Source organism: Camelina sativa, chromosome 1, assembly GCF_000633955.1.
Source record: "Camelina sativa cultivar DH55 chromosome 1, Cs, whole genome shotgun sequence".
Lineage (NCBI taxonomy): Eukaryota > Viridiplantae > Streptophyta > Magnoliopsida > Brassicales > Brassicaceae > Camelina > Camelina sativa.
In genome coordinates, this window is record NC_025685.1 from 5,915,401 (window position 1) to 5,930,666 (window position 15,266).

Sequence of the window (15,266 nt, forward strand, 5' to 3'; positions counted from 1 at the left end):
AAATGCATTTGTAAACAGAAATATATTCATGATTAAGGTAATTACTTCTTCCATTTCGTTAATAAATTAGTAACTCGATAAATCAATTAAAAAAATTTGATTCTAAACTTTTTTTTTGGTTCAATTTATTTATCAAGAAATTTTAAAAATCATAGTCTTCATGTTATTAATTTAAATGATATTAAGAGTCCACAAATGCAAAATTTAATAAAATTGTTAAATAAGTGACAATTTTACTACTTCCAAATTTTTTTAACATAACATAAAATGTGGAAACATTTGAATTTGACAAAATGAGTAATATATAATAACAAAAGCTTTTACCTAACATATAGGTATATAATTCTCACCATACTACTTATAACCTTATCTCCCCGTTTGGTTCATTTATGTTTATTTTAAATATATTTTCCTACCGAAAGTAGTGTGATAAATTAGATATGATTTAAAGATTACCAATCAAAATAATAAATTAATGATCAAGAGATCACACAATCCATAACAAAACCTTACACATGATTGTGGCTTTGCAGAATAATTTGCGGGAAGTCAGTTATACAATCACTCACTCATACATACTGCACAAAAAGTGTTCCAACATTAAGTCAAAGACATCACATTTGATTTTATATAACCTGAATTTGTCTATATTATTCAGCTGCTTTGTCCGAATGGGTGAGAATTCTTTTCATACTTCTGCTTTTGATGTTAAGTCGTCTCAAGTAGTTTTTTAACTGGTCTGTTGTCTTACAACAATAGCAAGTGGAACTTTCTTCTGGACACTGTCAAACAATCATGTGCCCCCCTCCCTCCCTAGATGCCTTATTACTGAGAATTGCATAGGTGACATGCAGATTTTGAAGTCCTTGTGTGAATATGTAAGTCAGACTCAGACGAAGGAGTATAAGATGTCAAGAATAGGCTTATGTTCACCGCCTTTGTTACTTAAGGTGTTATAAGGGATTTTACCACCATTGACAAGTCAAGCCAATTCTAGGGTTTTTAGAACTAGCTCTTCTGGGTGGATCCTATACAGCTGGTGCCTTGATGATCATCAGTAAACTAACAAAGCTACCACTACATAATTCACCTTTCTTGACATGGAGTGTCAATATCAGCCAAGATATTAAGTGGGTTTGGTTATTGATCGTCAAGGTTTGTAATGTGTTATTGTCAACCCCTTGCTTTGATTACATATTTGTTTTATATACTATATGATACTAACTATTTTTCTACCTACAGGTGCAATCGGTGAACTTGATCCCTAGAATAATTTTGGTCAATATTACAAGATTCCGGATCTGCTAATAGTTTCTCTTCTCGTGTGTGATTTGTATGAGCGTGGTTTTTCTGAAGCTATTGTCTCGATCATTGAAACTGTCCCAATGATAAATAAGATTGATCTAACTACAAAACTACTCTCTAAGTGTATGATATTGCAAGGTTAGTGAAATACCTAAGTGTATGATATTCACAACCATCGAGATAGCTAAAGATAAACCTTCTCCTCAATCATCTGCATCTCCTGGGCTTTCACAATCTTGAATACTTCCCTGATCCATAGCAGTTTTAGCTTTTTTTTTTAGATGTATGAAGCTTATTCCGACTACCCAAGCATGACGGACATGGCAGAATTAATCGCCTTTCAATGTGGAATGGCAGTTCATGGGAAGCTAACATTGATTACAACCACGTGAATATGCTCTGGAATCACAGCTAGTGTATGTGGAGATAAACTCATCTGAATTCTACGTTGGTTTTGAATCTTTTAGAAATTGTGATTTCTCTGCGCAGGGAACAGAGGAACCACGCATAATCTCGTTAAAGAGATAACACTCGTAATTGTAGCTATCCTGTTACCCGGAATCAGGCTGCCAGAAAAGCAGGCCAGCTTCCAGACAATGATGAAACTTAACCCTCGCTAGAGTTAGCCATGTTAAGTTTGGTGTAGTCCTTGAATACATTACAAACAGTTTGAGACATCGGAATACAGAGATGTAACCTTAACTGACTGCTTTGCTAGATGAGGCCAAGACTCGATTGAACGTGGTATATGACTGTGTCAGAAACTTCTACGTTTTGGATTTTTTAATCATTCACTTGTTCAGTTATTATGTGGTGATATGGTGCGGTGAAGTAAGTCTCATCTCTATTCTGTTGTTGGATACGATTCGGTAGTGAGTCTCATCTCTATTCTATTGTTGGATATGGTGCGGTGAATTAAGAATCCTATTTACTATCTTCAGAATTTTGTAACCAAGGCTGCACAAAATATATTTTGATGCGACAGAGCTAACTTGTGGTTGGAGTTAATTTTCTTTCTATGTATGCTGACCTGAAAACCACCTATCTTACTGCAGACAGGTAAGCTAGCTTTAGATCATGCAGATGAACGAGAACCATGGCAGCAGGGCTTCACTTGCTTCGATTTGTGAAATGCTCTGTTTTGTTTAAAACTGTCAATCTTAACTCTCTCCAATGATCATATCACATTCTCCTAATCATTTTGATGGGATTTTTTTCGCATATTAACGGTTCTAACTAGAAAATATAACACTTTTATATGTTAACTTGCTTGTGCTACCCACAATCCATATGCACGTGTATGTGCATATGTGCAGAGAGGCACACGGGACTGTGGACACTGTAATTTTGTAAACTTCATGAAACTTAGCATCGTTTTATTTGTTTTGACAAAATAAATTCTGCACAAATAGTGATAAAAAAAAAAGGCTTTTTCTACTCGTTGTCTGTTTTTCAATAGTGAGAGAAGGTTATAAGGTTAATCTAACTATTGTCTTGAAACGAATGGATTGAAGATGTTTTATTGGCGATTATACGAATTTCAGTTGAGCTATCATACCAGTTTTACTTTAAATGATTCTCTTAATTCTTTTCTACTTCCAGATAAACTCCTACGTTAATCACATCCAATCTTTCACACACACACTGACACACACACACACAAAACATAATAATAAAATGCCACAGCAACAAACTGAAAATGAAAAAGTAACATGAATTAAGTGAAGATGGAATTTCTTTGTTAATTGCAAAGTAAAGGAGATGGACTAAGATAACGAGGGTGGTCTAGGGGGCATGAATAAATTAAAAATCGGAGAGATGCAAGAAACAAATAAGTAATGTTATATTGCAAATAAAACCAAATAAAACAAGGGATGGAACTAACTAGTAAACCTCTATCCCACCATTTTTTTCCCTTTGTTCTTCTTTCATTTTGCTTTTGGGTTTATAAACTCTTTCTCTTTTTCTTTTTTGGCAACCCGGTTGGTTGATTTGCAGTTGCACTAAACTTGGAACATAAGAAGAGCACACAAGAGGGAGACGATACTTGGCATGAAAATATCCTAACTCGTCAAGTTTTCCGATATTAAGGGCTTTTCCGATTTTAACAGATCTCAAGTACCTCCTTGGTCCAACCATGTGAGCTGAAGCCATAGCCCCATGAAAATGGTCTAGGTCGAAAACAACAGCAACATTCTTCTCCTCGTCAATGAAGAAACTCCCACCTTCAGTGTCAACCGGATAACCAGCGAGCTCTCTCATAAACTTGTTCCATGAGACCGTATCGGGATCAATCTTAGTCGTAACCCAAATCTCCATGATCTGACATGCATTCATGTGTTGGTGTAACACGGCGAGCTGCTCATCTCTAAGACAAGATAAAGTAACATTGTCTTTTGCATCAGAGCAAAACGGAAGATACAGACTCGGTCCAAATCTCTCTGTTGTGAAATCAAAACAGAGTAAGATATCTTGTTCAATAATCTTTTTTCCTCCACCACCAACCACTGTTGTTGTTTCCCTTTTAGCAGCAAAAAAAGCATTCCCTTTCAAAGACACACTGCGTTGATGAGACCATATAAACCACTCGGGTGGTTCGACACAAACGACCCTCCATGAATTAGAGCTAAAATCGTAGATTTCGTACCCAAGAACCGTTCGCTGCTCACCGAAAATTCTCAAGATTTTGTGGTTACGGTTCTTCTTGTCATAACCGATAGCATACCTGTCCAAGACGTCGAAGTTTTGCCTGGGTTCGATCCACCTGGTTTGACCCAAATAAGGATTCCATACCAAGAGCCTCGAGCTGTCCTTGAGGACGCATAACAATAAACCGTCACAGTGAAAGACTCTATGTACCTCGACTTGGTTAAGTAGGCTTACTTGATTTATAGATGGATCAACCAAGTCCCCGTGGTTGCGGATTCCTTGGAGATCGAATTTCAAAGAACAAACCCTTGCATCCTTCATCATAAACCCCAGAAACTGCTTCCTTGCTGCTGCTCTTGATTTTTTACCAAAAATCTGATTTTTTGATAAAGCTTCCCACTTTTTGCAAGTAGATCGTGTTGCTCCCAGAGATGTCAATGGAACTCTAGACAGTATTTCCCCTACCAAATCACATGGAAGATCTGATATTGTCGTCATTCTCTTCTTCTGCAAAACGGACTTACGAACGATTGAAGAAATTAGGGATACATGGAGAGAAGAGAGATAGACAAATCTCCCCTTTTTGTTATAATGTTATGTAATGAAATTTGTTTACACCGCTCCTCTCTCTATTCCAGCCACTAATAATTGAAGAAGAGGACACATCATTATCCTACGCAAACCAAATCTTACAAAATTGAAACAAAAAAAAAAAAAAAAAAAAAAAAAANGAAAACAAAGGTCGCTGGACTTCTTCAACCCAGTGCCTAGCCTAGCTAGCTCAGTTAAAGAGAAACCCAACAAAAAAAGACAACGTTTGTCTTAGAAATCACATTCGGTCGGAGAAGAGTTCGAGCCAGCAAAAAAAAACTCTAATATCAATTGTGTTCAGTTAAAAACTGAAAACGACAGCGTTTATTCTAAAAATCACTTTCGGTCGGAGATTGTTCGAGCCAGCTAAACACAAACCCATAGCAAAAAAAAAACAAACAAACAAAAACGTAGCATCGATCCTCCGAGATTCAGGAGTTTGGTAATGGCGGCTATGTCAGCGGTTCTGTCTCTGGGCTTAGGCACACTTCGCCCTTCGCATCGTTCCTTTTCATGTTTCGATTCCCTCCGGCACCAGACATCTTTCCTCCGTTGCCAAAGTCTCATCTCTAGAAACACAACGAGGTCTCCGCTCAACAAGATTCTTCAGGCTTGCCTTCAATCCAGTGGGTATCTATTCTTAAATTTTTTACTCAATTTCTTCAAATTTTGCTACAACAAACAACATCTGATTCTTTTGATGTGATTAGATTTCCTAGGTCTGAACTAGATTTGACTTCACTCTCTCTCTCTATGATCGTTCGAGACTATAATATAATCAATGACTCTGAATCCTGTACATACATTGTTTGACTACTACGTCTGTTGTTTGTTCTATTGGTGTCATTTTCCATTGAACATTCTGAGGTTGTGTTTATAGCCTTATAGGTATTGAATAATAATATCCTAACAATAGGAATCCAGAGATATCTATTATGTGTCAATCTATGGCTTCTTTGTAGCATTCAACACTATCATCATTTTTTTTTACTATGTATGTATGTTGTGGTTGATTAGATTATGCAAATGGTGATGATGCTTTGGTGTCATCATCCAATGAACGTTCTGAGGTTGTATTTATGGGTACCGGAACGAGTGAAGGGATTCCTCGTGTCAGCTGCCTCACTAATCCTTTGAAAACATGTCTGGTATATATTTTTTTTTTGGCTTTTATCTCTTCTGTTTTTTTTATGATTCATCGACGATTTCAATGCAATCTCATTGAAGAAACTCTGTTTGGTTCTTTTAGGTATGCAAAAAAGCAACAGAACCAGGAAACAAAAATAGGAGACTTAACACCAGTATTCTTGTTCGGTACATTAGACCATCCGGAACAAGTAACATCCTCATTGATTGTGGCAAGTAAGTGTTGTGAGATGACTAATGTGAATGTGATTTTTCTATTTATCACATTGTAATGAGCCATTAGATAGAGGGGTTAAGTCCATCTTTTTTCATACAAGACATTTGTTATGATTGATCCTTGAGCATCCAACATCCATTTTGATTATTGTATGCTGACTTCTTGACTCCCTTGTCTTGGCAGGTTCTTCTACCACAGTGCCCTTAAATGGTTCCCCACCTTCGGGTTAGTTTTTTTTTCCTTCAACCATTAAGGATTCAGTTGTCAAAAATTGATTGTTGGAAAACTTCTTGAATCCCCCTATTAGATTATGATGCTTCTTACACGACTTGTTATTATTTGTTATGCTGTGAACAAGTATGTTTAGTTGAACTCTCTGTTTATCACTTGTTGCTTCTAATAATTCCGTCACACTGTGATTGATTTATTGTTGATTCTATGGCCATCCCCATAATACCTAGTTGTGCTTTTCTTGTCAGGCTAAGAACACTTGATGCGGTTGTAATTACTCATTCTCATGCTGACGCAATTGGAGGTCTCTGAAACTGACAAGTTAAATCTTGCCCTTCCATCATTTTCTTGTTCCATGTTTTTTTCTCCTGTAAAGTATGCTTAATTGAAAGTCTTCTTTTGTGCTATCCAGGTCTTGATGATCTCCGTGATTGGACAAACAATGTCCAACCTCACATACCGATTTACACTGCTACCCGTGATCTTGAGGTTTACCTTGTTTTACCTACACTCCAAAATGTTTCCCTCATCTCTCACAATGCTATTTCAGTTGCTAAATAAGGCTCTCCACCATGACATGTGAATCTCCTTAGGTGATGAAGAAGACCCATTATTACTTGGTTGATACAAGTGTGATCATACCCGGTGCTGCGGTCTCAGAGTTGGAGTTTAAAATCATACATGAGGACCAACCATTTGTAGTAAACGATCTAAAGGTAACACCTTTATTCCCAGCTTATAATCATCAACACTACTATGTTCAGTCATCATCTTGGCGTTGCCTTAGGCATGAATTGGATATTTTAACTGTTTCAGATCATCCCATTACCTGTGTGGCATGGAAGTAACTACCGTTCCCTTGGTTTCCGGTTTGGTAATGTCTGCTACATAAGGTAAACACTCACTTCCCTCTAGCATTTTTGTGCCAGAGTTTGTTCATGAATATCAGAGTCTTTAGTTATGATATTTTAATATATGCAGCGATGTCAGTGACATACCTGAAGAAACCTACCCGCTCCTTAAAGACTGTGATCTCCTAATTATGGTAATCTCAACTCTCTCACCATGACGACTATTATTGTTGTTTCTTCAACAAAGATGGCTTCTTACCCAAGAAACATATCTTCCTCTCTCTAGGATGCTTTGAGACCTGACCGGTCTTCAGCAACACACTTTGGCCTCCCAAGGGTACAAAGCTTGCTTCCCATTCTCCTCCTTATTTATGATTCTTTCTCTTGGAAACAAGAACTATGCAATTTATTCCAAATCATCAAATTCACATTCACTCCCACTTTTTGTTTCCTTCCTTCAGGCATTAGAGGAAGTTCGAAAAATCAAACCAAAAAGAACCCTTTTCACCGGTACAATCTGTTAAATCTCACATTGAATACAAAAAGGTATACATCCTTTTCTTGTTCAACTTTTTGAGTAATCTTTTTTTTCTGTTTCCTCTGAAGGAATGATGCATTTGATGGACCACGAAAAGGTGAGCGAAGAACTGGAGAAACTTATGGACACAGAAGGCATCGATGTCCAATTGAGCTACGATGGTCTTCGTGTACCAATCTCAATCTAACTCGGTTTATTCATATTTTTTACCCGGTAGAACCGGTTCATAACAAATCATACCTTACATAAAATACCAATTTATTTTTTTTTGTATTATCTTTGTAATCTCTGTTCACAAAAATCACTCAACAAATTTTTATTGTAAGCGATTTGGTTATATAAGTCTTGCTTTGCGCAAACCGGTCTGATTATAACTGCTGGTTCGTACGGGGACCACCACAACGAAACGGAGACGTTTTTAATTTTTTATATAGCGACAATGGCAAGAGGAAGACCAGAAACGGAGAACACGGGAACGGATGTGTTCATAAGGGCGTCTGCCAAGTCGGCGACCAGATTGCATGGCTCTGTTCTGGTTACAATCCAACTGTGTCATGGCACGTGTTCTGTCGGTCCGGTACGGTCCCCTCGACCGGTCGCTTTCACGCGTGTGTATTAACATTACATGAAAGGATTCCCTCAAAATTACATTATCCCTTCTTCTAATCAAAATAATAAGTTTTAAAGTATTTTGAAATTTCAAAATTTGTAAAACATATGTTATTAACTATTTAGAGTTTGGCTGTAGAACTATTTAACGTCTTATATATGAAAAGATACTACTTATTAAAATTAATAATTGAGGCTGTGCATGTTACTAATGTAACAAGTGGTAGAAAACGACGTCGGCGAAAACAAAAAATCAACTATAGGAAAGTTAGGTGCGACTGTTTTAAGAAATTAAATTACACTTTTTATTTGGGGTTAATCATTAAGTATTGTATTGAAATTTAATTGTTGAATAGAACTAATTGGGGTCCATGTGTTAGCTCAATCATTGTCATAAACAAAGTTGGCCCTACTATTTTTTTCCTGATATATGCTGCTCCGCTCGTGAACTCTCGTAGCTGTGACTTATTGACTCTCCTACACACTTACACAGCTACACTGTAACTCACTAACCCTTTCAGACTTAAATTATACCCCAAAAAGAAATATTAGATTTGTCCATCTGTGTTGTTTTGGAAAATCACATATCAAGGAAGGCCTTCACTTCGTAAAACAATAGTTAATCAATGAGACCCTTGTTCTTATATAGTTGAATCAGATCTATCCTGTGTCACAATCATCAGTCATTAGAATCATTCAAACTTGTTAACACATGCAAATGATCTAGAAAAAGAAAAGAGTTATTGTATGTGGTGTCAGAATATGATATTTGTTATAATTCTAAGCCATGCATAGCTGACATGGAGACAGAGACGTATAATCTTTTTATAGACCCATGATTTCAGGACAGTTGAATAATAATAAAAAAAACTATATACACATTGCTTCCCAACTCCCCCTAGTTTCATCTAAATTGATATTTTATTTTCATGTCAGCCTTATTGTTTTGCTTCTAGTTTACTGAGAATAGACGATGAGTTAATTTTCTGACCTATACGGGAAACTCAGTTTTCGACATAATTTCTAGAGAGTTCTCCGTATGTCTGATCGTGAAGATTTAACTTAAACCATATGATCTCGACACTGTGTGATTTAACGAGGCACATTAAATAGTCCTTACTTTAAAGTTTAAACTAATTAGGTTATATATATATTCAAATATTTTCAAATTTTAAAATAAAGATTACTACTTTTAACACATATAATTAGATTAATGGGTTTCTTATAAAGTTAGTTTATTGTGTGGGGTGAGCTGGTGTTTCATATTGGGAAGAGGATCGGACAAATCACACATTAAGAAAAGCTAAAATTATTGTGGAATAAAACAAGAACAAGACAAAAAGACGAAACATTTTCTATATAATTCATTTTCAGATTACCTTTTAAGTGTAAGAGTTACCCTAAACTTTTTTTGTTTAGGAAAATACTAACTTACTAGGTAAATGGTTTTGGCAGTTTGTATTTAAATGCAAACGCAATTAATTATGACGGCTGCCAATGTGTAGTAATTTTTCTAACAATAGCATATTTTATACTTATCTATAGTTCTATACTAATATTTATTTATCAATAAATTAAACCAATCTCATATGCTGGATGCATGGGAGTCACCAAATTGAATGACTATATATGACTCGATTAGACATTTATGAAATTTTCTATTTATATAAAATATCTTTTCCTCTCCACATTTTGTTAAAAGTAAAATAACTACTTCATTCCCTCTACCCCCTCCCAAAAAAATATGGTGGACAACATGTAAATGGATTATACCGGAAACACATATGTTTACATTTACAACAGTGTTCAAATTTCAAAATCTGTAAAATTTACGTGATAGTGGATCACAAAGCTGGAAGTGCAATATTTAAAGGCATGTTAATTTGATTTTCAGGTAAAGAAGCACGGGGTGTGTTTGACAAACAAGTCAAGCCATACTATTATATATGTTTTATTTTTGGTCTTCAACATTTTTATTTTTCACAATACTTCAACAATTTTTTGTTAAAGGGTTTACCAAATATTATTTTTCGTCTTCATATATATATATCACTCATTATATTCTCATAATATTTAATAATAATAATAATAATAATAATAATAATAATAATAATAATAATAATAGTGATAATGCAATATATTATTGTTATTATTTCTGTATATTACATGGTCTTTATTGGCTCGGCGGCCCTTTGGAACGTTGAAATTTTGTCCACTTCTCTATCATTCCTTTTCCGGTATAATTTTCTTTCAACTTTGTATTATACATATATATATATATGTTACTACGTATATATCGATCATTTAATATCCGTTTACCATTACGTGTGTATAATCTTCTAGAATTTTGTATGTTTGGGTCATAAAGTAGGTTAGGGCATGCGGCACTGACACATGATTAATCCTTTTAAATTCTTTTCATCAATCCATTTGATGTAAACTCTCTCATTTTTTATTTTAACATGAAAAGCATCAAATCGAAAAGGAAAACAAAAAAAAAAGATGCAAGAGAAAGGTTACCTTTCTTGCCCAAAACCTCAAATATATAATCAATGACTCAATCATAGCTTAGTTCTGTAAATGACAGTATAAAGCTGTAAAAATAACTAAACTCAATTCAAAAAAATAAATTACTAAGTTATAAACAAACACTCACTCATATAATAGTTCACTCATTTTGGTCGGCAATTACTATAGTGGACCATAAATAAGTATTTTTGTCACAAACTTTTTTATGTGCGATACATAAACTATAGTAATTCTGATTCAAGAAGATAGTGAAATTTATAATTCCAAAGCAAAATAATGGACTTAATATATTCAAATGCATATGTCTACTGCTTCTCGAGAAATGTAAAAGAAAAAAAATTATAAAAATGCAAAGACCTCTCTTTCTGCAAGCTTTCCACAGAGCTTGTTGAGAAAGTTATATTTATTTTTTAGCCAAGAGATATAAAAATATTCAATAATAAATATTTCAAAAAAATACGGAAATTTGTTTTGCAGGTAATGATAAAGAAAGGACATATTGCTACGGAAAAAAAAGAGCAGAAAAAACGCCATTTTTTTCTTAGCGGTAGGGTTTATTTTCTTCTTTAATTGCCCCTATTTATTATTTTATATTTTTTTGAATTACTCGGTTTCATATACACAGAAAGAGAGAGGAAGATAAATAGATAATACTATAGAGTTTCTCTTGTCCACAATCTCTCTCTCTCTCTCTACTTCTAGGTATATTGGATTTGCATCCATCTTTCTCTTTTCTTTTTAATTTAAATTTCTCAACTTCTTGGTTCATATGTTCTGTGTAGTAATTTGTTTGTTACCTTTTATTTTGTTTTCTTTGAGATATATATATATATATTTCGTGTGAGTTTCAAACATGAACCAGAAAAAAGTGGATAGATATATTGTCTCTTGGGTTGAAGCCAAAGAAGGCAGTTAATATATATACACACACAATCAAAGAAGTTAGGAGATTATAGATATACAGTATATATAGCTATAGTCTATAGAGAGTTTCATTTCTTGTATGTTTCTGTTTAATCTTCTCTTTTGTCTCTTTTATTTTATTTATCAGTATATGTCTGTATATATAGATAGATCTGAACAAAGTTTTGTCCATTTCTAACTTATTTGCCTTCTTCTTTCTTTTTCTTATAAGGTTCTTGTTTTTTGTTTTGTTTGGTGATGATGAACAAAGACATGTTACTTCATCAGCATCATCATCAACCACAACAACAAGTACAGCATCAACAAGACGAGAATATGTCGAATCTAACATCAGCTTCTGGTGGTGATCAAGCAAGTGTCTCTTCGGGAAACATAACTGAAGCAAGTGGCTCTAACTACTTCCCTCATCATCAGCAACAACAACAGTTCTGTGTTCCAGATTTATCACAACCTCAAAAGAAGAGGAGAAACCAACCAGGGAATCCAGGTTTGTGTGTAAAAAAAAGTAAAAAAATAATACAATTTTTTTTCTTATCGTGGTTTTGTTTTGGACTGATTCATTATTCCAATTATTTGATACAGTCATCGTCTTGGAAATTTTTGTGTCTTCTCCCAAAAAAATATTCTTTTTTACCCTTTTTGTTCTCTTTATCATCTCTATTCTAATCTAAGAAAAATAAAATCCAAAACCAAACAACTATATTAGTTTATCTTTGAAATTTCTGATTTTTGTTGGGGTATGTTTTATAAAGTTTTGCTTATTATAATTACTGTTTGGATAAAAACCAAGATGATAGATTTTAAATATGTTTATTAGTGTTTATTGAAGTTTTTTGACAATATATAATGGGTCAATTTTTTTTAAAAAAATTTCAGACCCAGAATCAGAAGTGATAGCTTTATCACCAAAAACACTACTGGCAACAAACAGGTTCGTGTGTGAGATCTGCAACAAAGGTTTCCAAAGAGACCAGAATTTACAGCTTCACAGAAGAGGTCACAACCTGCCATGGAAGCTGAAACAAAGATCCAACAAAGAAGTCATAAGGAAGAAAGTCTACGTCTGTCCAGAAGCAACTTGTGTCCACCATGACCCATCTAGAGCTCTAGGTGACTTAACCGGAATCAAGAAGCATTTCTGCAGAAAACATGGGGAGAAGAAGTGGAAATGTGACAAATGCTCTAAGAAGTATGCTGTTCAATCAGATTGCAAGGCTCATTCTAAGACTTGTGGCACCAAGGAATACAGATGTGACTGTGGCACTCTCTTTTCTAGGTAAATTTAAACTCCTTTTTGGTTTCTTTCTATTTTATTAATTGATTTTTAAGAAAATAGTAGTAGGAATTACAAATCGATATTAATGATCATAATGAATAATATGAGATATATATACGATGTGGTGTTGTAAGAACTGGAGGGACACATGGTACACAGTTTTATCTGTTGTGCTATGAGTAATTTCAATTAATTTGAAAAAGGACAAAAATGGTAGCTCAAAAGAATCTTCATTTATAATATGGAACTAGTTCAGGGTACTTTTCTTCATTTCTTTTTCCCCTCACAAAATAAAACTATTATGAGTTATTATCTTTTCCTTGCATTAATCATTCATCTTATAATACATATGTGATTGCTACATGCTTTAGATGGACCACATGACTTTTATATCTTCTCTCCATGTGAATAAACATATACTTTTATTTTAACCATATTGATTGATCATTTCATTGAGTATTTTTTTTTCTTTTTCTGGTGGTAAATTTAACAGGAGGGATAGTTTCATAACTCATAGAGCATTTTGTGAAGCATTGGCTGAAGAGACTGCAAGAGAAGTCGTACTGCCTACACAAAACCAGAACAGTCAACCAAATCCTCTTGTGATTCGTCAATCTTCTTCTCATCCTCATCATCATCAAACTCAACCAAACATAAACGTCTCTTCTACTTCTTCACCCTCTCACAACATCATCAATAGCCTTCACTTCGAGACCAACAATGGTACTAGTAATGGCAACAGTAGCAGCAACCATCTCCATACGTTTCCCATGAAGAAAGAACAACAAAGCAATGACCATATCATCAATTTCCATCATAATATCCCCCCCTGGCTTGCTCCTCAGCCCCTTTCTCACCAGCCACACGATCTCACGTCTTCAAACCCTAACCCTAGTAACGGTGGAGGACGAGGTTTGTTCTCTCTTGCTTCTCCGGCTATGTCAGCCACCGCATTGCTCCAGAAAGCAGCCCAAATGGGTTCTACAAAGACAACAACCACGGACTTGGAGAGGTCAACTCATAATAACAACCTCACGACGACAATGGCATCGATGATGACGTCGTCGTCTGGATTCATCAACTCCAACAACAACAATCAAGGTTTGTTCCAAGACTACAACGCATCCGGGTTTGATCATCACGGTGGAGAAGAAGCATTTGACGATACGTTTGGCGGGTTCTTGAGAACAAACGAAGCTACAACAACTGCTTCAGCCGCAAGATCAGAGAAGAGTAAAAGCGGTGGAGGAGAAAGTTTGACGAGAGATTTCTTGGGGCTAAGACCGTTAATGTCTCATAACGAGATTCTAACTTTTGCTGGTCTTGGAAATTGCATCAATAGCTCTGCTTCTGATCAGCTTCATCCAAAGCCTTGGCAGGGTTAGTTTAGTTTTTTTGCTCATATAATATTACTATAAACCTATCTAAAATTCTTAATATTAATGTGTATATATTTAAATATATAGGTAGTTTCGTATTTTCATATATAATATTTTTCTTGTGTTGCTTTTCGTTTTATAATTTTTTATCGCCAATCAAAATGGTGCAAGTTTATACAGAAACATTTGATTAAATTGTTCGTCTATTTCATATTTATTTTCTCCCTTATCTTTTTCTTGGATTATAAGAAACAAGCGATCATGATTATTGGTCAACTCAAAATTAATTTTCTTGGTTATATTATTCACGGGGCGAAGGAGAAAGATGGGCACGTACGTACGTAGGTAGGTCCGGAGGTATTTTAATCCCTAATTAATTAAGAATGCTCATGGTTGTATTGTATCTTTGTAGTAATTATTTCTCATTTTATTACATGAACAAAAATTAAAATCTTATCTTTTTAAAACTATCAACCTATATATTGTCAAGTGCTTGATTTCATAATTTCAATATTTTGGTTCCTTTTTGTTTTGATGAAAATATAAGAGTAAATATCTTGACTTCAATTTTCCTCCAACTCCAAGTCAAACACTATTTTTTCAATATAAAAAAGCCAAAAAATTTAGACTTAACCGTCCTTTTTAAATATTTTTACTTACGATCATTACAAATTCATGATTAGGTAATCGAAATCTAAGTAAAGAAAAAATGAAAATGAGAAGAGAAGAAAGAATGAATATAAAAGAAACTGACTATGAAAAGCATATATAAAGGAAAGAGGAGGATATGCATCGGATTCGATAAGGGTGACTCATCTTTTGCTAAAAAACCTATTTCGTAAATTGTTTTTCTTATTAGATCTCATCTCATGCAGGTACACAAGTGGGATCCAACAAGAGATAGGGACACATGACGTTTTGCTTGGTGGCATGGCATGTATAAATATTATTTATGTAAATCTATTTATCAGGCATGGACATAATTAACTTTATAGTATGCTATTGCTGATTACACACTAAA

The 15,266-nt window shown here is 34.6% G+C and overlaps 3 protein-coding genes across 8 annotated transcripts; 2 read left to right on the plus strand and 1 right to left on the minus strand.

Annotated features, from left to right (window-relative positions):
• LOC104778489 (F-box/kelch-repeat protein At3g13680-like) lies at positions 3,023-4,649 on the minus strand. The gene has a single exon (XM_010502952.2). It carries the CDS (start codon positions 4,450-4,452, stop codon positions 3,190-3,192), a length of 1,263 nt encoding a protein of 420 aa, XP_010501254.1. The 5' UTR covers positions 4,453-4,649; the 3' UTR covers positions 3,023-3,189.
• On the plus strand, positions 4,709-7,797 carry LOC104778473 (putative hydrolase C777.06c). 2 transcript variants are annotated; one of them, XM_010502936.2, is made up of 12 exons: positions 4,709-5,171; positions 5,563-5,693; positions 5,795-5,907; positions 6,092-6,133; positions 6,388-6,443; positions 6,552-6,628; positions 6,733-6,855; positions 6,956-7,032; positions 7,121-7,184; positions 7,277-7,327; positions 7,452-7,500; positions 7,597-7,797. In XM_010502936.2, the coding sequence occupies exons 1-12, from the start codon at positions 4,991-4,993 to the stop codon at positions 7,713-7,715; spliced, it is 1,083 nt and encodes a 360-aa protein (XP_010501238.1). In that variant the 5' UTR covers positions 4,709-4,990; the 3' UTR covers positions 7,716-7,797. The 2 variants fall into 2 exon arrangements, with proteins under 2 accessions (XP_010501238.1, XP_010501243.1); XM_010502941.1 differs by having other exon boundaries at positions 5,034-5,175.
• On the plus strand, positions 11,295-15,266 carry LOC104778500 (protein indeterminate-domain 11-like). 5 transcript variants are annotated; one of them, XM_019246155.1, is made up of 5 exons: positions 11,295-11,368; positions 11,802-12,077; positions 12,467-12,866; positions 13,360-14,246; positions 14,564-15,082. In XM_019246155.1, exons 2-5 carry the CDS (start codon positions 11,828-11,830, stop codon positions 14,620-14,622), a joined length of 1,596 nt encoding a protein of 531 aa, XP_019101700.1. In that variant the 5' UTR covers positions 11,295-11,368; positions 11,802-11,827; the 3' UTR covers positions 14,623-15,082. The 5 variants fall into 5 exon arrangements, with proteins under 5 accessions (XP_019101700.1, XP_010501280.1, XP_019101703.1 ...); XM_010502978.2 differs by lacking the exon at positions 11,295-11,368 and adding an exon at positions 15,121-15,266 and having other exon boundaries at positions 11,388-12,077; positions 14,564-14,590; XM_019246158.1 differs by lacking the exon at positions 11,295-11,368 and adding an exon at positions 11,388-11,667.

Bases quoted from the DNA above. Each gene is read 5' to 3' on its own strand.
- LOC104778489 (XM_010502952.2), bottom strand. From the start codon at position 4,452: ATGACGACAATATCAGATCTTCCATGTGATTTGGTAGGGGAAATACTG.
- LOC104778500 (XM_019246155.1), top strand. From the start codon at position 11,828: ATGATGAACAAAGACATGTTACTTCATCAGCATCATCATCAACCACAA. The intron at 12,078-12,466 runs GTTTGTGTGTAA...AAAAAATTTCAG, and splicing joins AAACCAACCAGGGAATCCAG to ACCCAGAATCAGAAGTGATA. The intron at 14,247-14,563 runs GTTAGTTTAGTT...CACGGGGCGAAG, and splicing joins TCATCCAAAGCCTTGGCAGG to GAGAAAGATGGGCACGTACG.
- LOC104778473 (XM_010502936.2), top strand. From the start codon at position 4,991: ATGGCGGCTATGTCAGCGGTTCTGTCTCTGGGCTTAGGCACACTTCGC. The intron at 5,694-5,794 runs GTATATATTTTT...TGGTTCTTTTAG, and splicing joins ATCCTTTGAAAACATGTCTG to GTATGCAAAAAAGCAACAGA. The intron at 6,134-6,387 runs GTTAGTTTTTTT...TTTTCTTGTCAG, and splicing joins AAATGGTTCCCCACCTTCGG to GCTAAGAACACTTGATGCGG.